The sequence below is a fragment of the Candoia aspera genome, chromosome 1, assembly GCF_035149785.1.
Source record: "Candoia aspera isolate rCanAsp1 chromosome 1, rCanAsp1.hap2, whole genome shotgun sequence".
Classification (NCBI taxonomy): Eukaryota; Metazoa; Chordata; class Lepidosauria; order Squamata; family Boidae; genus Candoia; species Candoia aspera.
The window spans coordinates 278466820-278490399 of NC_086153.1; the positions used below are offsets into that span (position 1 = coordinate 278466820).

Sequence of the window (23580 nt, forward strand, 5' to 3'; positions counted from 1 at the left end):
TTTTGTATTGTTATTAATCTCTTTTCTGTTGTTTTGATTTGTTTTTGTTTGTTTGTTTTCTAAAAATAAAAGTTTTAAAAAGTTGAATTGAAAATTTCTGAACTTAGAGAAATATAGAGGAAAGCTAGGCTGCCTCCCATAATATTAAATCTGATTAACAGTACATGTATTGTTATGACCTTTCAATAGTTTGGTTATCAGGACTGTCAACAATCTGTAGGGTAACCCTAAGACTTCAGGAGAGGACTGTGAGAATGATGGCCAGGATACTGTAGTATGTGGGCATGCATTCTTAGGAAGGCTGAAAACAAATAATACTGCAAGTAAGGGGTACAGAGGCATTTAAAGGAAGGTGCTTAAGGAAGTGTGGCCAAAGGAAGGACCTGAAAAAGTAAACAGAGGAGGGAAGATGGTTATGCAGTTGCAGTGCCTGATACATTACTTGGTAATGATCATGCTCAATGTGATTGTAAGGGGATGCCTAGAACAGAGTAAGAGAGTCAAAACCTAGCAGGAGCAATAGCAGTGAAAGAACAGGATAGAAAGAAGCTCTTTATCCTGTGGCTGCCCTTTTGAAAGACACTGAACCAGAGTAAACCAAGTCAAAGTTGGCATTGTGATTCTGCCTGCATTGGAGTAGAAGGTAGAAAGAGAAGTTCCTTCTGCTTTTCTAGTTATGACTAAAATGGCACAAGGCATTGCTAATTCAGGTCAAACAATAGTGATGAACCATTACTCTGCAGTGCTTGTATAGTATGCTATAGAATCACTGCATATTTGATGAAAGATAAAGGGGAAGAGAGGATTTCACATCTTCTTCTGTGATGCCACCTCTAGACCAACTTAGTCTTTGCTTTATTCTTTTAAGAATCTTATTCAAGAGTGAGAGAAAATGGGAATTACAATTATAATGAAATATAGCAGGTTAGAGCAACAAAAACTAGAATGTCTGAAGAAAATTAACACAGGAAGGAAATTTAGGAGTTGGAAGCAAGGGAGGCTACATGAATTCATGGCTATTGTAGTTAATAGTCAGGTGAGCTAGTGGTCAGACTTGCTATAAAATAGCTGCTTTATGTTAAATAAAGTTTCTAAAATCTATAGACAGTTTTTCAATAATAGAAACTGATTTTCAAATAGAGGCAATATGCCAGAACTGTTTTTAAGATCACATTTAGAAAATGCTTTATTTAAGAATTACCTTACATCCAAGTATTTTGATCAGATTGGGATGTTACCCTTATATTAATTTATTTTTTATCATGACTGTATTATTCATGTGTGACACTCTTTCACAGGCTACTACAGAAGAAGAAAACAGTCATGGGCCAATTAATGGAATGTTTAATGCACCAAGCCTTGGTTCTCCAATTAGAGTCCGTTCAGAGACCACACAGCCAGATCGGGATGTTCCTCTGGTTCGAAAATTACGATCAATCCACAGTTTTGAACTGGAGAAACGCCTGACTTTGGAATCAAAGCCAGATGCAGATAGATTTCTGGAAATCTGGTAGGTAATAGTTTATTTTATGCAGATTTTCCTTTGAAGTTGCTTGGCTTGGTTTTGTATGTGTGTATAATTCTTCATTGTTGCTTAATTAGAATATCTGCAATAATTAGAATATCATATGCATATATAGGTTTACATACAGCTAGCCCTCATTATTCATGGCAGTTTCATTCTAGCCAAACAGTGGATAATGAGACCGTAGAAGATGATAAGACATGAAAAAAGTATTTTGCTCATATGTAAAAGCCTGCCTGCCATTTTGCATATGCATAAAATGCACAAAAATGTGCTCCAAAACATGGATGCATGAAACTATTTACCATGAATACCAAGGTCTGGTATGTATTTTATTTCCATGGATAACCTGGACCATCTAATTTTTTCTAAAATCTCAAGCTACTTGAGAATACATCTGTTTCGTTGATGTCCTGTGGATTCTACTTTGTATTGCTCAGATACTACAAATACACTGATAAATGTCCTTTTCTTTCATCATTCCCAAGCAAGGAGAAAAAGAAAAGAGAGCTTAATGGTGGCAAAGAACCTGTGATTGCAGCTTCTCAGAGAACATGTGCTCCTGCAGCTTCTTCCTGTCAAGAGCATGTCTGGCATTATGACGAAGAGTATCTGCCTGAAGCTTCCAAGCCAGTTTCAGGTACCTCTCTAGAACAGGGCGATGGTGGTGTTAGCAACGGATACGTCGCTGTCAATCTGAATTCCTGCCAGCAGGAGGTAGACTCCAAGGAATGGGTGATGATCGATAAAGAGCAGGACCTTCAGGATTTCAGAACTAATGGTGTTATAGGGCATAAAACAACTGGCAGTCCTTCTGATGAAGAGCCTGAGGTGCTCCAGGTTTTTGAAGAGTCCCCCCAAGAGGATAAACTCAGACTTCAAACCAAGCATACAACTGATGGAGCAGCACTTGATTTAGGCGCTGAATGTTGTGGAATTGCAGCTTCTGAACAGTTTACAGATCAACTAGAACTCCCAGTTGGAATTGCTGGCCATGTTCTTGCTGCCACGCCTACAAGCCTAATGGAGGCACAAGCAGAAGGGGCTCTTACTCCAGTAAGTAAACTAACAGCCAGTCTGTCATAATTCAGGCAACTTAAGAAATTGCTGATTGAAAACATAGCATTTGAATCATAATCAAAACACTGTTTAGAGATGATAATCTGCTTTAGTTCTTTAAAAAGAGGGCAGCAGTTAATAACATTTTTAGAAATATTTTCCAAATACTATACTAAACATGTCTTTTTGCATTGCCCAGAGTTCTTGCAGCTGATTTAATTATTGTATACAGCAATATGCATGATACCAGTAAAGCATAATAACTATGTTTTGAACAATTAATTATTTTTATAAAGGGTATTTTTGCAGTACTTTAAAATATGAACTATTATACTTTTAGCCCAAAGGGAGGCAAGGATTATTTCAGAAATATAGAAAATTGATGGAGTGCACATATGAGCTTACTCTATTTTCAGTCTTTATTTTCAGATGTTAGTAACTGCTATTAAATATAATTTTTATTTTAACATATTCTAGAAAAGGTAGCTCTTACATATAAAAGTATAAGTTGGCTCTGCCCGATATCTGAAACTATTTTATTTATCTGAAAATGTACATAGCTCCCTTACAATGCATATTTATTCAGTCATATATCCTATTTATGCCCACTGCAATTGTATACAAATTAAATGTTATATGAATAACTGACAATGAATATGAATAACTCAGGATGGTTGACAGTTCAACTCCACCCATCCTTTCTGTTCTGCATCTTTATTTATTTATTCATTCTGTATCTCAGTTAATTTATACAGTATGGCCGCTTATCTCACAACAGTGACTCTATGCACCTCACATAGAATTAAAACGCAATGAGAGCAAACAATAACAATAAATGTACATATAGTAGCAGTCAAGGACAAGAAGCAGTCACTACAAATAACATCCATCTTCCAGGCCACGTTTTATGTGTTGGAGGTCCCAGCAAATCAGCATGCCTCATTAGCATGTTGATGAGTTTGTTCTAGGATGCAAATTCTCTATGTGCTTCTGGAGACAGCTGTTTGTTGCCCCTCCCACATTCCTCACTTTCTCTCTCCTTCCTCCAATGGAGAAGCAGCATGCAGCATGCTGCTGTTTTATCTTGGGCCATGCAGTAGGCATAGGGAAGGAGTTTCCCCCTTTCTCCATGCAGCCTTCAGCAGCAAGGAGGGCTGAGGGTAAATTAAGTTTAGGGAAGAGAAAGAAGAACCAGAATAATCAACTTTTCTTCTGAGATGGATGTAACTGGACCAAATAAATCAGTAAGACTTCTTTTTTACTTTCTTTTGAACCTACTTTGTCTAAGTGTGTAATTCTTTGTGCTTGGGTGGGCTAAGTGTGTAAGATCAATAACTTGTATTTCTCTAACGTGCTCATTAATGCTATTTTAGATAATATTCTTTTTCTGTGCTCATCTTTCACTGTGTTAAACTCTGCTCCATTCAGTGGTCCTAGCTGTCCACTAATGGCTTCAATATGAGCATCTTAACATTTTCAGATTTCAGACTTTCCAAGAGAATGGTTCTGTCTACTTTTTTGGCCAACATCACAGGCCATTGCTGTTCCTAGATTTTGTTTGCAGTTTTTCTTTTACTCAAAATTCTTTTACTATTTTTGTTAAATACAGGGAAGGTATTTCATTCCAGGCTGTTAAACATAATTATTCTCTCACTTTTATTTGCTTATTAGTTTTATATTTGAAGGGAGTTACAGTACATAGTATACTTTTTTGTTTAAAAAAAAAGAATAGCAGTGATTGAAAGTGATATTATTGAGCAAAAGGGCTGGTATAGACAGTAGCCCAGGAGTACATGGCCACCATGACTACCATGGATTTGATTCAGTATATTGAGAGCCTGACGTACATAAGGAGTCACATACTAAATCTGGTTTTTGTCTCTGGGCAGATGCAACTTGATCTAAATGTGGGGAGCACTGAGCTTTGTGCCTTATTATGGACAGATCACTTTGTAGTTGCTCTGGAGATTTGTGATGCAATTCTCCTCTGCAGTGGGGAAGTTAAATCAGTCTGCCCCAGAAACCTGATGGATTCTGCCAATTTTCAGAGAGCACTTTGAAGATTTCATGAGGAAAATTTTCCAGAGGATCTGGTGGACAGTTTGGCTGAGACTCTGGTCACCCACTGGAATAAGGGGGCATCTGGAGCAATGGACCAGATTGCACTGGAATACCTTCTCACCTCATTACAGCTCCTTAGAGTTCAGGGAGATGAAACAGCAGAGGAGATGTCTAGAGTACCACTGGAGGTAGACCCATCTTGAGTATGATCAGACATTGATAAGAGCTCAAAGTGACGATTCAAACAACAAAAGAGGTATTTGCTGCACTTCCTGAGTCTGTTGAATGTTGCTAAGTGGCCCTAGTTAAGGCAACCTGTTTCCTTTTGGGGAAGGATGATCCCCAAAACCATCTTACAGGGCTGCTGTGAAGAATTTTCACAGCATTTGGAGGACAGAAGCACTTAGATATGAGAGGAGCTGGACTCCAGCTGGACAATGGCCTGACAATTAAAATGACTAGGACCTTGTTTTGTGAAGTGATCTGAGATAATTCTGAGTCTGTGAGTCCTAAGGAAATGTATAGAGCCCTCTGTACTATCAATTCCACCACTTCCTGGTTAGATCTCTGCCCCTTATGGTTGGTTATGGCTGCCCATGAGATGGCAGGAGGTTGGATTCAAGCAATTAACAGTTTTTTGAATAAAGAGGTGTTTTTGTCACCTCTAAAAGATGTTGTGGTATACTCTCTCCTTAAGAAGCCTTTGTTCAAGCTGATTGTTTTAAATAATTTTCCTTTTTTAGGAAAGGTTATAGAGAAACTGATAGTCTTGAAACTACAAAGAGCCCTTTTGTTGTTGTTTATTCGTTCAGTCGCTTCCAACTTTTCGTGACTTCATGGACCAGCCCACGCCAGAGCTTCCTGTTGGTCGTCAACACCCCCAGCAACCCCAGGGACGGGTCCGTCACCTCTAGAATGTCATCCATCCACCTTGCCCTTGGTCAGCCCCTCTTCCTTTTGCCTTCCACTTTCCCTAGCATCAGCATCTTCTCCAGGGTGTCCTGTCTTCTCATTATGTGCCAAAGTATTTCAGTTTTGCCTTTAATATCATTCCCTCAAGTGAGCAGTCTGGCTTGATTTTCTGGAGTATGGACTGGTTTGATCTTCTTGCAGTCCAAGGCACTCTCAGAATTTTCCTCCAACACCACAGTTCCAAAGCATCTATCTTCCTTCTCTCAACCTTCCTTATGGTCCAGCTCTCACAGCCATATGTTACTACTGGGAATACCATATTTGGACCCCTGGCAATCAGGTTTCAGGCCAGAGTATACACAGCAATTGCATTGGCTGTGGATGGCCAATGTGTAATGCTATTACCGCAACAAACACAGAAACTAAAAACAAAGACAAGCCCAATATGCAAGTAGGTTTTACTGGTACATTTCAAGTTACAGAGAATCACCACACCCCCACTTTCGTGGGGACATGGTGGATTGAACAGCTATGCCTGTGGGCTCCGCAGCTAGAACTGACAATGCGGCAGGTTTTTTTGGGCTTAGGCAGGTTTTTCCTGAAGCCCAGGAGTGTTTTTCTGGAAAAAGGAAAACACCTGGAATCACACCATCTGTCCTCTGGATGGCTACTTGCAGCCAGAAGATCGCAAACAGCATTTGCGTTCAGCTGGTAAGAACAGCAGGGAGGCTGGGACGTCACCATTTCCAAGCTGCGCTGTAGCCTTAAAGGGACACTAAGACTGGCCACCCCATTACTATATCACACAATTTATATTTCTTTTAAGTATGTGTACCTTAAGAGAGGCTTTCTGCAGCAAGGAGAAGTGGGCTGTCTTGCTGCTTATCACTATTTTTGGGATCATTTTTTTAAAGTTCTTTTTAAGTTTTGGATTTTTTTTCCCCATCCAAATATTAAAGAGGATTGAGAGTAAATAATTGTCTCCCTGTTATTATTTTTGTACTAAATTTGAAGATATTCGCATTTTCCTACACATTCAATCGGCTGTTTTGAACTTTCAGTTTTCTGCTTCTACCTTCCCTGGGCAACTGTCTGTTATCTCACTTCAGTTTATGTAAACACATTTCGGAATTCTTTCATATCTTCGACTTTTGCTGGTGAAGCTCCTAGGGGATGCCATAATCTACCGCTTGAGACATGGAGGATTTTAAACAGACTTTCTCTGACTTCCACCGAGATTTTAAACAGGTTCTTTCTGATTCCTACCAAGTTTTTGTGTAAGGCATTCAGGACATTGTGGAAACATGAGGTCTAAAATGTGTCATCTGGTTGGGGATGTTGTAGATGAAACTGAGGAATGTCTCTTTTAAGAGTGAGATCTGGACTTCTGTTGAAATGCTGAATGAAGATCGGATAGTCAAGTTGAAGAAATTAAAGGGAGAGATCGAGTTGCAAGACATGTGAAATTGATCTTCTGATGAAATGCCATGGAGAAGAAGGGGTTATTATGTATGGGAGGTCTCCTGAAGGGAAGTTGGAGTTTTTGAGGGGGGGTAGTTTGTTCAGTTTTTTTTAAGAAAAAAGCTCTGTTGCATTGTGGGGATATGTAAATGCTGTGGTTATTTTGAAGTGGGATAAGGGTTTAAGAATATTTATCTGGATTGCTTTTCGGGTTTGGCTGATTTCATTTATCTTTAACAATTTGGATTAAGATTATTAAGGTATAAAAAAAATAAATGTTTGGTTTTGGGTTTAATATGATTAAGATTATTAAAATTATTGTATTATCAAGTACAATGGCAAACAATTTATGTTTTTTAGTTTGATCTTTATTATAATAGACAGGAATGTATAGAATACTAGTAGGAAGGAAATAAATAAATGTTATCTGGGGGGGAGTTGATTAGAAGATTTATATTTTTTCTTTTCTTTTAATATAAGGGGAGGGAGCAACTGTATTTAGTGATTTTTATAATGTGCCAATGGAATGATTTATAGAAATAATGTGATCTTGGTTTAATATAGAGTAAGGGATTGATTATGGAAAATTGCTGTATATCCTTGCTGTTAAAAGTCGGAAGTCACCTCTTTTTGTAATTTTGAAAAATTTTCTCTTGTGTTTCTACACTTTTTTAGTTTTTTTTCTTTGTAGTTTTTTGTTTTTCTGTAGCTTTTATCTTTGCTTGAAACTTAATAAAATTCTTATTAAAAAAAAAGAATCGCCACACCCAGAGAGCTAGATCCTTTAATTTACTCATTACTCTCTACTCAGAAGTAAAACAGTACAGCACAGTACAATGCATAACACCATTCCACTCTCCCATGCTTAGGTACACGATTCCCATATTGTACTAGTTTCTGAACCACTCTACCCCTTATGTCACTACTACTGTATTTTTTTTTCCAAAGATGGATCTTTGTCTTTTTCAGAACAGTATCACCAGTCATACTTTCTTCTTCATTCTGCATTTGTTCAGAAATAGCACAAGATATTTCTGTTGCACAGTTCTTGCTCAACTTTTACCCTCAAACTGTAGGAATTTTCCTTGGTAATATTTATGAATTCAATTTAATTGAATGATATCCTGGTAGGCACCCCAATCCTGAAAATGCATCTTTAAATTCATAAATGATAGAAACCTTACTGCATAAGCTCTTCGTACAAGATTAAGTCAGGTATTGCTTTTGATCATAAAACAGCCTTTGCTTCAAAATCTAGCACTTAGTACATCAAATTAATATTCTTACACCTACAATTTAACATGCAGCCTTTGTCCCGAAGTAACTATTAACCTTACATTTTACTTTTTAAAACAACCTTACTTAATACACTTTATATAGTCAATTTGCTTGTATCCCTATACAGTATCAGTTTGAAAATATAGGTAAATTTGCAATGAATAGGAAATTAGAGTATCTTGCTTTGCACAACTCTGGAGAGAAACTAACGATGCTTTTGTACGTGCCTTTTGTGCTGCCATGAACTTCGGGTTATTTTTCTTACTGCCTCTCTGGATCAACAAATTCAAAGGTTCATTTGGAAGTTGTGCCTCTAGTAGATCTTTAATTGCATATCTAGCTACAATTTGGGAAAAGTCCCTTGAATTAAAGTAGTAGAATTATGCAAGCACTTCTCTTTGGTTCAGTTATACATGGATAAGCACGGACAAAAATAATCAAACCTTTTTGTTCCGGGTAGCTGCTCCAGTTTTCCTAAACTGTGTGGCCTCTATCCATGCAATCAAAAATAGAGGCCTTGAGCTAAGGATAATTGGAAGCGAAATACAACATATTTATGTTCCTTTACACCTGCAGCTATGTTAGAAGAGAAAGAGAGAATAAAGTATGCAAATGTAGAAGAAGTTGGACTTACTCTCGTAATAAGCACAGCCAGTAATATTTGTTTTTAATGAAGCTTTGAAGCTCCTTAGCAAGTTTGGTCTATAGTGGTCTATAGTGAATCGTGTTTTGCATTAACCTTTGTTAATATAGATGCTTATAAATGTTTTAACTCAGAAAAAAACCCTACAAAAAGATTCTGTTGACAAGAAAAGAAATTTAAATCTTGTGTCCAGTGTTCCACAAGATACGGTTGGCTTTTCTATATTTTTGTTTTTGTTTTTGTTTTACTAACAAGTAGTACTTTACTATAATTGCAACTATAATGTTAATATTTTCGAAATATGTATTAGTCTAGTCAAATTGAGTAAATTATGCACTAAGGTTCTATGCAGATGAACGTGTAAAATAATTTATCTTACACTTACTTTATATCTTATGCTTGTTTCAGCTTCTAAAATACAGTATATTTGCTTTTCTTACGTAACGTAAAATGAGAGATGAATTTATTACTAGTACACAGTTATCCCTCTGCCTTTTTAGACAGTCTTCCTCATAGCAGCCTGCAACTGTGGCAGGAAAAAAATATATAAAATCAACACAATAAAAAGCATAATTTAAAACAAAAGTCACATAGTATAAAAATAAAATCTTTTGATAGTTAAACACTATGTGGTATACTTAAACCCAGAAAAAGAAAGACAACTTAATGAATTTTGCCTAAGAATGGATATGAAGTTTCTACTACTGATGTCTATTTCAATTCCCTCTCCAATAATATTTTGAGTGAGAAAAATAAAATTTAATTACAAACTTAAACATTTATTTAGCCCCCTCCCCTCCATTCTCAAAAAGATAAAAGAGGGAGGAAAGGAAGCACATTCAGACTTGCAATATTCTGTTACTATCGCAGTTCTAATACAAGTAGCTTTAGATCTACACAGTGTCTGTTTCTTAGTCTGTTCTATCTTATAAGTCTGATACAAGTCTTATAAGTCTAGCCCTTGCAAATTTGAATGTGCTTCCTTTATCTTCATGTGAATTAGGGGGAGGGCTGTCTGAGGCATTTTTGCAAACCACTTTCTTGGCCTGGGCTCAAGCCTCATTCATCTGATTGTTGCCTTGGTAACAGATCTTCTTTCTATCCTTCAAGGCCATCCTCTTTACTCACTACGGTACTGTTCTAGGTTCCCATGCCAGCTGGATTGTCCTGAGTATGAGTCATTATTCTGTAATACCTACTGAAATTTCTCATCATAGTTATTACACAATGTCTTGATTTTATAAGGACAGCTCAATTTTGTTTCAGGAGACTATTGTCCACTCTTACATTAGTTACCCACAGGGTCAGCAGTTGGATATATAATCATCCATTTTCAAAGGCTACACTGAATCTCAGTAGTGCAAGCCACTTTAGAAGAGTCCACTTCTGGCTACTGCCTCAAAATGTGCTTTACCTCTTCATTTCTGGCATGATTTTCTTCCCTAGGCAACTTCTATCTTGAAATAGGCTTTGAAACCAACATATCTAATTCTTGTGGCTAATGTAAAATGTAGCAGTGGAGTGGACTGTAGTTCCTATGTCTGGTTAGAGAGATCTGCCTTCTTCATTTGTTCAACTTTTGCCTTCCATGCACTCCATGGATGACAAAATAGGTGATCACCCAACTTTCTTCAGTTCAGAGGATGGGGGTGTGCACATTATAACAAATAATCTGAATGGTCCTGTCCCTCAGTGTTGAGTTTAAATAACTGAAACAGCCATATTGGATCCAGTATTCTCATTTGTGGAGGATTTTACTGCTATGCTAGTCCAATTTTCTGTATGTCTCATCCTGTTTAAAATAGCCAAAAATTCTTGGATGAAGACCTTCCTCAGTGCTTATAACATCAACATCCCTTAGGAGCCTTTATTAAATTTAAGAAGTTGGTAGTTCTGTTCTGTTCTAGCTTCCATATCCAAATCCTGATAGCTTTGTTAAGCTTGACAGCCTCCCTTCTCTGATTTCTCAGAGACATAGTGCATTGCCAGTTTGACCAGATCTCCTTTCCATGTACAATGGGACATCCACCCAAGCTCACTGTGTGGAGACTACATGTACAATCCTTCTCAGTTGTAGTAGATCAGGTCTTTGGTGGCTTGGAAGCCTTTGATTCAGAAAGGGACAGGTTCCTCAGTTTCCTATCTTCCTATTATTCCAGGTTCTTGCAAAATTTTTCATGTTTTGGAGTATTTATTGTGGCTTAAGATGAAGGGACTTTATTTTTCTTTGTAAAAGTTTATCTTGTTACAATCTTCATAATCTGGTTAAAGGAATTTCTATCTTTTCTATCTGCTTCTGGCTGTGAAGCAGTTTTATAAGAGTTGTACAGTACTTTGTTCTCTCTCTCACTGAATCAAAGCCCTTTAAAGCCATGGCTGCCTGATCTCTTCATTTACTATCTTGGAAGACAGCTTTAGTCATTGTGATCACATCAGTCTGACATTCCAGTGAGCTCCATGCTTTGTGTTCAGGTGAATCTTAACCTAATTTTCTGTAAGGAAAAAGTGAGTCTGTGTCTACATTTCCCCTCCTGCTAAAAGCAGTCTCTGATTTCCACTTATGCTAAGAAAATATGTTCCCTGTATTTTATCAAATCCAGAAAATTCCTTGGAATGAATTTGTGTGTGTGTGTGTGTGTGTGTGTAATTTTTATTTATTTTATTTATTTTCTATCCCACTTTTATTTTTATAAATAACTCAAGGCAGCGAACATACCTAATACTCCTTCCTCCTCCTATTCTCCACACATATTCAGATAGCTTCATTTCTATATTCAATATGAGAAGGATCCACACTTATTTCTGTCTTGTAATAGGCCACAGAAATGTACTGTCATCTTTTGCTGAATGAATCACATCAACAATTAGATTTGGATAGACAGATCTAGATTTGCTGTTCCCCGAGAGTGATGGCTTCATCAGCAGTAGGATCTGTCTTTAACATCATTTGGGTTGTCACTTTGTTTCAGCCATCTGATCTTAGCAAGAATTATTTTCTTGAGTAGATAATTTGGCAGGGTAATTTTATTCTCAGGTTTTTTTCATTGTTTTCTTGTATAGTAGCTTGCTACTAAGCCATGTATGTAAATCATAGAGACCACTGGTTACTTACCTGTAACTGTAATTCTTTACATAGTCATCTGTGAATTCAAATGCCATCCCACCCATCCTTCCAACCTGGTTTCAAGGACAGCATTGTCAGTATTGGCCTGTCGTGGCTTTCTTACAGATGGATGACAGTGGCAGGAATTCTAACTTTACATGCTGAATCTAGTGAAGGGAGATGGACTTCCTACCAAAAGTCTTAGGTTCCAGAATGTTCTGTTGCCTAAAAAACTCAGACACCCCAATTGGCATGGAGCTGAAGACCTATCCCTGAATTTGGGAGAGAAAACAATTTTACCTTTGCAAAGGTAGTCCTTTTGCCTATCCAAAAATATAAATCACAAAGTAATTCAGGCAAAGCAGAAGGCATTTGTTAAAGGGGTTTTATAGGGTACAGAAACAAATGATACATACATTCGGTATATGTGATACGTCAGAAAACAACTAATCAAACAATAAACAACATTGATTATATGTGAGTATTGAACAATAGAAAACATTGATTACAGATAACATTCCACAAGTGGCAAATTTATGGGTTAGGTAACTCTCTTTCCCAGCTGGGTTTGTATCATCTTAAAACTTGCAAGTGTATTCAAGGACTTTCAGAATGCGCTCTCTGTTTTTTAGTTGCTGAAAAGGCTAGTTTCTGCACTTAAAAGAAAGAAATGATTTTGGGTAAAAGGAAAACATGATTTCCTGAACTTCAAAAGAAGGCATGGATGCCATGCTAAAATGCTAATATCTCCTTTATTTAAAAGCTAATAATGAAGCCTAAAATTCCAAGTAACAGTTCCACGTAGGTTACTCTGTATGTGCAGAACCCATACATACAGATTCACAGATAACTACTTAAAGAACCATAATTACAGGTAAATAACCAGTTCCTTTGTTCTGTTATTCTGAAATAGCCATTAGGTGTATCTGAACAATGTGTCTACAGTTCAACACTGTATTTGCAAGCTGGTAAAACCACTGCTTGGAATGAACACTGGGTTGGATCCAGATTTTGTTTCCAGTAGTAGTGTTCCCTGAATAGAGTTCCAAGTGATTTTTTTGCTAAACACAAGTTTCCCTAATGTTACCAGTATCATCTCCCATGCTGCTTCCTCCACCACAAAGAATATTCTGGGGAACTATAAGAGAATAATAGAGGAAGGGGAATTAGCAAATGTTGCCATTCTGCCCAGGGAAGTGTTCTGCTTCTGTAAATAGAATAAGCTTTTCCAATTGTGGAAGCAAGACCTGGATCCAATTCAGTACATTTCATTATTGTATGATTGTTGGTCAAGCAGGGTTTATAAGGCAATCATATTTTCTAGTAATTTCTTTCACAAGTAATGTTGTTTTATAAACACTTTTCTGAATTTACACCTTCTGAGTCATTAAGTGGCATATGGGAAAATATTGCTAAATCAAAGACGGAATTATATAAGTGGTCTTTACAGATTCATCTTTAAAACTGTTACTGTTTATTATTGGAAAGATCAACTACTGGAAAAATAATGTATAAAATGAGATAAAGAATAATGGTCTTAATAAATATCTGAAACATTTTCTTTCTTTTCCCTGCCATGTTGTTCTCACAGCTCAGCTCACTTCATATGTCGCATTTCTCCATCCCACGAATTTCAAGCCCCACCATCTTCTGTACCCTGAGCCCTATAGCCCACTTCACCACCCACACGGACCCTAAGAAAGTGACAAGCTTTCCAAGGAGTCAGTCAGCAGAGAGCCACTCTTCCTCTTCCTGGTCACCTGCCCGTAGGCAACTTCCTGTTATTCCCACCGGAAACAAGTTCCCCCCTGTCATTCACATCTCAAAAGCACAACTCCAGCAGGTGAATGCATCTTCATTTTCATCAAAGCAGCTACACTGTGTCAGTCATTTGTGAAGCTTTACCAATTATTATGCAGGGCTGAGATGTAGACTGTTTGTATGGGTAGGAAGACAAAAGGCTGGGAGATACAGCTTTTTTGAGGAAAAAGTCATTTTAAAGAAAAACTAGTTTAAAGTTATACTAAAATATTCACAAGATAGATCATGGTGAATCCACTAACTGATCTTTTATATAGAAGATAAAATTATTTTTCAGAAATTGTAAATGATTTTTTGTAGTTTAAAGTTTGGGGAATAGTTTCAATAAATAAGAGCTAAAATTAAAGCTGATAAGAACATTTTCATTTTCTATATAAGTGATTGATACATATACAAAAAAGAGACAGAAAGAAAGGGGCTCAGTTACTGATTGAGAAGGTAAACATTGTCATGTTGTATTTCCTTTAACAAGTAGAATGCTAAAATATATATTGTTCAAGGCATGGATTTAATAATAGGAATTAGTATTAAAGAAAACTATCAAATGTAAAACTCCAATCAATCTTTTAGAACACAATATTCAAGCTTGCTTTCTTTTTAGAAGAAGTAATCTTATAATAGATATTATCCATGTTATTTTAACTTATCATAAAAATAGCTTTATAATAATAGCAGAGGAACTACTTACAATGACTATTAATCATTATGGCTTAACTTTTATTTGATTCCATCCCACCATAAATATTACCATATGTAACATTTATTTCTGCACATAACTTTTTTGCTTTATATATAAAATATTATTTCCATATTTTGATTATAGAATTCATTTGAATTTTTTTCTCTCAAGATAAATGCGTGTTGCTAATTGAATATTCTTGCTCAATGATAAAATGACAAAAAATATTCCAAGGGTCAAATTTTCTGTCAGTGAACTATATACTGTAAGCCACATTTTCTGTGTAGCAACAAGTAGTCGTTCTAACTACATTTGATACATTTTTGGCCCTTGGGTGTTTTTTTTTTTAACTTTTTTTCATGGTGAAGTAGCAATCATTATTAAAAATTTAATCCTAGTAATTTAGGAGTTAGCACTCTGATACTGGGCATTATTGCACAATCTTACACAATGGCTATGGTGTCCAAAACGAAGAAGTGACATCTCCAATTTTCAGAATGATTATTTGCTTTTTAATTGAAGCAACTATAACATGAAGACAAAAGCTAAAATTATATTTAATATTTGAAAAATAAACAAAGGATTGAAACACAAGAAACATTGGGTGTGCCTAATCTGTGTAGGTATCAATATATAATTAAAAAACTGATAAATGTTCATAGCTAATAAATGATGGCTGTATTTGAATACACCTACTATATCCTCTCAGCAATTTGGTGCTGTTAATTTTTTAGTCGAAGCAATTTCTTACCTATTCAAAGAAAAGAATAGCTTTTTTTTTGTTTTGTGGTAACAAACCAATAACGAAAATCATCTGAAATGTTGCACAATTACTAAATCTAATGAGAATTCTGAGTGCAGGAATCTGTTGGAACCCAGTATAGTATTGCATGGAATCATCAGGTTTTCTAGATTACTATAAATTGTCTAGGTTTTTTCTTCTTCTTTCATGGCATTTCTTCCCCCAATTTCTTCTTATCCTCTTTGTATCTGTTTAAATCAAGAGTATGGAGCATTTTTTTCTTTTGAGGGTAACATTCCTTCAGGGGCCCCATACCAGCAGTAAGTGGAGCCAGAACCAAATTAAATAGGGCCAATCCTTTTCTCTCTTTCTCTTTTCCTCTGTTTCATTGCTGAGCAGTCATCTAGGAAAACTTCCTGTTTTTTGTAAAAAATGTTTTTTTCATAACTTCCACGTGTGTTTCTCCTAGCTGATCATCACACTAAGGAAATAGACAGCCTTTATTTGGTTCAAGGCTGATTGGCTTTTCTTGCAGTCTGTAAAATAAACCATTTCCCAATCCATTATTTGAAGGCATCTGTCTTCTTTCTCCCACTCTTTCGTAAATGTCCAACTTTCAAAGCTGTACATGACCATTGAAAAAGCACCTGCTTTAACTGTTCTGGCCCTTGTTGTCGTTGAAATGTTCTTATCACTCATGGTCTTGTCTAGGTTTGTCATTACCCTGCCCCCCCACCCTAGATTAATCTCTTTATTTCTCAAACAACTGTTCATTTTGATCTCTTCTTGATCCCAAGGGGGGAAAAGTAACTATCTGCCACCTTAATTTAAAATTTCCTTTTCATTCTTAACTTTTGTAACAAGCTCTTTTAAGTCTTCTTTACTTTTAGGTAATAAAGTGATATTGTTGGCATATATCAGATCGTTAGTGTTTCTAACTCCAATTTGATTCCAGCTGGGATCTCTTCCAATTCTTCCATTCATACATTCACTGTACAAGTTGGGAACAGTATGCATCATCTGACTCACTTCCCTGTTCTGAGCTACTCTGTTTCTCCAAATTCAGCTCTTATAGTAGCTTCTTAATAATTTTTAGGTCTTCAGAAGAATAATCAGGTGTTTTGGCATACTTGTTTAGCCTTACAATCCATATTCTGGCATAATTTATGTAGTCAGAAGACCTTTCTGTAGCCAGAAAAGCAAAGATAAATCTCCTTATGTTCTCTTGTTTTCTTCATTATCCACCTTACATTAGCAATGTGATCTCATGTGACCCTTGTCTTTTTGGAACCCTGCTTTCATTTGACATTTCTCTTTCCATATTTGCCTGTATTCTTCCCTGTAAGTTCTTTAAGAAAACCTTCCTTGTGTCAGAAATGAAAGCAGAGTCTTGGTTTGGTAATTTGCACTTTCTTTTGCGTCTCCAATCTTTGGTATAGAGATACACACCAATTTTTTCCAGTTTTTGGGACACACAGTGTTCTTCTGTATTGTTAACATAGTACAGCTAGTACTCTGATTACCTTTTCTCTAACAGCTTTAAATTGTTCAGCGCATCTGTTCCTTTTTTATTTGGCAGCTGATCTATTCCCTGTGTTATCTCAATTTCTTGTGAAGTTGATTCTTAAATATATTCTCTTTCTGAAAATGTTTCTGACATTCCATAATTCCTTTTGTAAAAGATTTCAATATAGTCGTTCCATCATCCTTTAACCTAATTTGCCATTGTTATATCTCTTCTGTAATTACTTTTGAGGGTTTTTTTTGCTTTAGCTGTAAATTTTCTTAAGAATTCTCCTTAAATAGACCTCTTATCTTCCTTTTCTTGTTACTTCCTTCCTTTATTAACATTCTTGCTTGAGATACCCTTTCCTTTCTTGTTTAACAGTGGAATTCTGCGTACAGTTGTCATACACTTTCCATGTATGCAAAGGAATATTTTGTGTTCGAGGAGGAGGGACAAACCTGTTAGGAAGGAATGGATGTTTACAGTTGAAAGGACTGATAAAGGTCTTTGGCTGGTGAAGCAAGTAGAGGAGAAAGGATATGCAGAAAGTTGTGTAGAAAGCAACTTGGGACAGTGATTACAGAAAGAGATTCAGGAGTAATGTGCAATAGATGTGATAAATGTAGAGGAGATAACAGACTATTTTTGCTCTTATGCAAAATAGGTGAGTGTTGTAGGCAAAAGGCAAGCATTTCAAGCATAACAATAAATAAATAATCAATGAGTTAATCAGATTTTCTACTGTGTATAGTGTTTGCTTGTTATTAAGAATATTCTTATAATATTCCTTATTGGAAAGAATTTCAAAATAGTTTGTAAGAACATTGTACCCAGCAGTTTACAAATGACTGATATCACTGATGTTTGTGGAATACAGTCTAATTTGTAGAAGTCATTTTTCCAATAATTCTCATTTAGCATCACCTATATATATTTTTTCTTATAGATTGAAGCTACAATCTGATGTACCTTTACATCAAAGTAAGCTCTACTAAAGTTGAGTTTTGAGTAAAGAGGTATAAGATTAGACTGCACAGGCCTGCCTCCCTGTAGCCCATTGGAATTTTAACAAGAAGAAAGGAAATAAAATGAAATGGAAGGCTGCCAATACATTTTCACATTGTCTTATTTAGAAATGAAAGTATACTAGTTAAATTAAAAGCATGTAAAAAAGGATTCAGACTAATTAGAGCAAACAGAATAAGGTGGATAAAGACATACATTTAGAGAGCAAGAATAATAAGATGAGTGATTTTGATCAAAACAGTTTAAGTAAAGCAATCACACTATTATTATTGCCAAGTCATTCCAAAGTGGACTGAGCACTTCTCTTCTTTTTCATTGTATTCAGGTTACATTATATATGGATACATTATACATGCATTGAAGGAATATGGTCTTACCTTGCAAAAAAGAAATTAACTACTGTTGTTTTGAATTTGATTTCATATTACCTGATAATGTCAAAAACAAATCAAGTAATTTCTGGTAAACTCATTGTTTAAATATTTTTCTTTGCAGGTTACAATCCCCAGGCCATCAATGGCATCCACACAATCTACTTCTGAGAGTTTTCATTATGGGCAGCATCCAGACAAGAAAGATCGGGACCCTCAGCTTTTGGAACGTACAGTTGAACTTTTCTCCCCTAAGGAAAATGTTGCTGGCTTGGTGGAGGGAAATTGTGGATTGACTTTTAGCAGCAGTAGAACAGATTTGGTTCTCAGATTAGATTGTAACCAAGAGACTCTTGACAAAGATATTGATGAAGGCATTGAAAATCAGAATAATAGCCAAACGCACCTACTTGAACAATACATGAAGAAACAAGGAGAGAGGGAAAATGTGAATCTTGTTGAAGAAATAGAAGACAACGAGCTTTTCATTGCTTGTGAAGATGCTATTGAAATACAAATTAAAGAACCGTGCTTCACTGCTTCAGGAAGCACAGAATCTGTTTTGGATGGACCTCAGGTCATTACAGATCCAGAAGAACCAAGACCCTTGACTACCTGTTCATTATTAAATCAGGGTACAAAACAGGAATTATGTAAACAGTCAGCTGCTGAAACATCAGATGTTTCTCTGTCAAGAAGTACTGGCCTATTTGCTCACAGACGGGAAAGTCAAGGAATACAATTACAAGAAAATGGCTTCCATGATGAGGATATTGATCATGCTAAGGAATTGCAATGCCAGCAAGTGAAGCTTGCCACACTTTTACATGCAAAGGAAAAAGAAGAGCAAAGTATTCAAAGAAATGGAGAACTATTCTATTCTATTTCAGAGAATGAAAGTTCTACTCAGTCCAAAAAAGAATTAGTTAGATCACCATTTGTAGCTAGGCAGAGTCGCATACCAGTTTTAGCACAAGAGATAGATTCCTCATCAGAGTCTTCTCCTGTTTCAGCAAAGGAGAAGCTACTTCTAAAAAAGGCCCACCAAACAGACTTGGTTAGACTGCTGGTAGAAAAGAGACAGCTCAGATCTTTCCTGGGTGACCTTTCAAGTGCCTCCGACAAGTCACTGAAGGAAAAAGTAGTTGCAGGCCCCATACCATTTTCAGAAGATGTATTGTCCTCCTTTTCCAAATTAACATTGGACACTCATTTACGGAGCCAAGTAGAAGAGAGCTTTTTGTCATCAAGTAATCCTCAACCCAGAAAGAGCAAAATACCAAGACCTGTATCTTGGACTACTACAGATCATGTTAGCAGTTCAAACTCAACTCAGTTTTTTCCTCGGCCACCACCAGGAAGACCACCAACAAGACCTGGAGTAGAAGTTAGGTAAGCACACATTGCTTAAATATACTTAAGCAATATGAGGAATACTTCTGTATAACACTTAGCAGATTGCAGAGTCCTTGTGGATTTCATTATTTGAGAGTAAGCACAAGTGCATATGCATCCAATGTTTTTCATCATTTAAAGCTGAGGAATGTTTTGAATGAATTACAGTGTTTGTAACCTCTGTACCTGAAGTTGATATGAGGTACTAGGTTTCTAAATGTTTTGGTTTTCAGATTTGAATTGTATAATTCTAAGATAATGATAAGAATTGTTTATCTCTATGTGGAGAGGTTGAATATAAAAACACAGGTTCTTTCATTTCTATAATAAGTTCTCTCTATGGAAATCTGTAGTGTGTGTCAGGCGTGTAAATATCTATTCTATCATATTTTAAAAAGCTGTACTTAATAATGAGAAAATTTAAGCTATAGCTTCACTGTAATCTGTCTTTTGATAATGCTGTTAGAATATACAGTATATTTTCTATTTGCTATAATACAGACAACGGCAACAATACCAAATGAGGCTTTATTTAAAAGAAATAAGTGGAAGTGGTTTGGTTAGAAGAATTAATATACACTAAGTGGTTTATATTATATAATACTGTAAGTAATGAGTTTATCATTGTGACTGTAGGTGATAACATAGCAGGACTTAAAAAGATACTAAATATAAAAATAATAATAAAAAGAAATGCAGCATGCAAAGAAATTAAGCTGAACTAAAACTAGTGCTGCAATGTGCTCTAGATGGAGCTGCCCTTGAAGACCATCTGGAAGCTGCAACTGGTCCAGAATGCAGCAGCTTGTGCAGTTTTGGGTATCCTGTGGTTCAACCAAGCAACACCACTGCTGCACTGGCTTCCAGTTGCTTTCCAGTGCACTTCAAGGTGCTGGTTACCTTTAAAGCCCTACATGGCACAGGGCCCGGCTACTTTCAGGACTGCCTCTCCCTGAGGATATCTGCTTGTCCTACTAGGTTAGATAGGTGGGTACGCTCCAAGTCCCCTCCCTTAATTGTTGCCATTTGATGGGACCTCGGAGGTATGCCTTTTTGGTGGCCTCTCCAGTCTTTTTGTACAGCCTCCGACCAAAGATCAGAGAGACCCCTACCCTTTTAGCTTTCCGGAGGGCTGTGAAGACCTGGCTCTTCCCTCAAGGGTTGGGGTGAGCTGTGAGGATGTTTGGTCTGGCACCTATGGGGAAGGATATGTTTTTAACTGGGTTTTATGCATTGTTGTGAGCTACCTAGAGTCCTTGTATGAGATAGGCAGTCACGTGAGTCCAATATAAAACAAACAAACAAAGAAATAGCAAAAATGACAACCTGACTGTTAACACATGGAATTGCATATAGAAGAAGGTAATTCAGTTCTTCTGCCTCCAATCCCTTAGGAATATCATCAGTGTTTTCCTCCTAATCTCATTGTAGTTAGGGCAGTAGAGGACATAGTGAATTATGTCCTCCACTTGGTCAGCACCACAGGGGCAAAGGCGCTGTTCCATTGGATGTTTTACAAAATCTCCCTTTCAGATATGCTATAGGAATAATCTGTAAGTGGAGGGATGTAAAAGCCTTCTCTAGTGAAACACTGCTAATATTAGCCAGATACGGGTAGTCCTTGTTTAGTGACCATACTAAAATCATGTGACTGTGACCGTGCTTACAATTTTACACAGGATAATGTGTATTAACTGACTGTAGTGGCGAACACATGACAGACACGGCAAAGTTCGTAAATGCAGGCATTGGGTGCAAGGTTACTTTGTAACTGCAAACAGTCGCTGTCTGAGGCAGTTGCTAAGCAAGGACTACCTGTACTAGGAGAGGCTTCTATGTTTCCTATAAATGGTGGTACCAGAATGAAAACATGGATGACTGTTACCACAGTAGCATGTCTACTGGCATCCCCTTCAAGAAGTCTACCTCTAATGTTTTCTCTGCTGTAGGGATTAAATTCCCTCACAGATGGCAGAAAAGTTGTAGTATATGAGACAAAAGTTTGGTCCACTGATTCCCACGCAAAGAATGCAAGTAACAAAATTTAACTATGCGGGGTTGTTGAAGGCTTTCTAATTTCTCACAGTATTTTAGCAATGTAAGATGGAGTCTAATAGAGATTGAGGGTAGCTCTACCTTCATCCTTAGACAGGAAGCAGAGTATCCTGGGGAAGAAAATGTTGTGGACTACTTTCAACTGGGCAGTAGTTTTCATATCCCACCTTCCTATATAAAATCTGAGCTATCACTTTATTCTGAAATATTTTAGATGTGTTGATTGCTAACTGCCCTCCTTTTAAGTTAAAAAAAAATCCTTTCAAAATGCCCCCCGTTGTACATCAGGCAGTTACTAAAACAATAGATAGATATGTCCTCCAAACAAGGGACTTATGGAAGGAGATGCCTAGATATTTGAAGGAAGAACATTGCTCTATTTTGCGGATGTTAATTGACCACTGTGTTTGATGTTACTTGTGCCAAAGATCATTGCCTCAGTTTTGCTCTTTCACAATAATCAGCCATTCTGACCACTATTTTTCTAAAGCCAGTCTTGGTACAAGTCATGTCATCAACCTATATTAGAATTGAGATTTTGCATCTACTCAGTGAGGGAGAAAAAAAGCTTTGGGTTTCCATGGTCACTATAATATCATTACATGTAGTCTTCACTTAACAATGATAATTGGATGGTAATTGACCCTGGAATTTCCATTGCTAAGCCATGTGGTTGTAAAGCGAGATGGCATCACTTAACAGTGGCAATCCTGGCAATCCCCCTTACCATCGTTAAATGAATTTTACCCATCGTTAGCCTGAGCACCCACTCCAATCCAAGCCATTCCAGGCTTGATTCCTCCCAGCTCCGAACACTGCCTTCAACTCCCCCCAGCCACCTATCCCCCACATCTCTGCCCTTTTGAAAGCCCTGCATCCTGCCTTGCAGGGCAGGAAGCCCAGCTACACTGCACGAAACCATCAGTGCCACCCACACAGCGCTGTGTCAACCGCCCGCATGGCACCAGCCACCCGCCCATGCCAAGTCAAGCCACTGCCTGCCTGCCTGCCTGCGCCAGCCACTCACCCACGCACACTGCACCAGCCACTCACCTGCACTGTGCCAGCCACTCACCCACCTGTTCCATGCCAGCCACCTGCCCATGCCAAGCCACTGCCCACACTGCACCAGCCGCTCACCCACCCACACCAGCCATTCACCCACCTGTGCTGTGCCAGTCACCTGCCCATGCCAAGCCAAGCCACTGCCTGCGCCGCGCCAGCCACTCACCTGCCTGCGCTTCGTCAAGCCACCTGCCCATGCCAAGCTAAGCCACACCCCTGTGCTTCACGAAGCCACCATAGCACAGTCCAGCCTCCCCAGCCCGCATTCGTTCACTGTGCTGCCTCCTCTCCCACTTCCCCACACTGACCTTTGGACTGTTTTGCCCAGCCACTGCAGGGGAAGCAGAAGCACCTTGATGCCTTTGCTGAGTCCTTTTTGGACCCAGCTTCTCTGTTGAACGTTTCCTCCACGTGGTTCCCTTTGGAACGCTGTTTTCAGAAGCTTACCCACTGGTGTGTGGCTTAGCTTGGCATGGGTGGGTGGCTTGGTGTGGTGTGGGTGGGTGGGTGTTATAGTACAGATGGATGGGCGGTGCAGGCATGTGGCTTGGTATAGGCGGGTGGCTGGTGTGGCACAGGTGGGTGAGTGAGCGGCTGGCATGGCACGGATGATGAGTGGGTGGAGCAGCACAGTGCAGGCAGTGGCTTGGCTTGGGTGGGTGGGTGGCACAGTGCCACACAGGTGGTGCCAGTGGTTTCACACGGCACGGCTGGGCTTCCCACCCCACAAGGCAGGGTGCAGGGCTTTCAAAAGGGCAGAAATGGTGGGGGGGAGATAGGTGGGTGAGGGGAGTCGAAGCACCCTGCAGTTGTAAATGCGGTTGGGCTGCCAAGCGCATGAATTTTGATCATGTGACTGCGTGGGTGCTGCAACAGT

At 37.9% G+C, this 23580-nt stretch overlaps 1 protein-coding gene across 1 annotated transcript in view; it reads left to right on the top strand.

Moving 5' to 3' along the window:
• Positions 1-23580, top strand: part of TTBK2 (tau tubulin kinase 2) — an 89984-nt gene that overhangs the window by 63588 nt on the left and 2816 nt on the right. The window contains exons 12-15 of the mRNA XM_063289878.1: positions 1299-1510; positions 2014-2581; positions 13634-13885; positions 18313-19580. Coding sequence (XP_063145948.1) covers positions 1299-1510; positions 2014-2581; positions 13634-13885; positions 18313-19580 — 2300 coding nt within the window. The remainder of the gene's footprint in view (positions 1-1298; positions 1511-2013; positions 2582-13633; positions 13886-18312; positions 19581-23580) is intronic.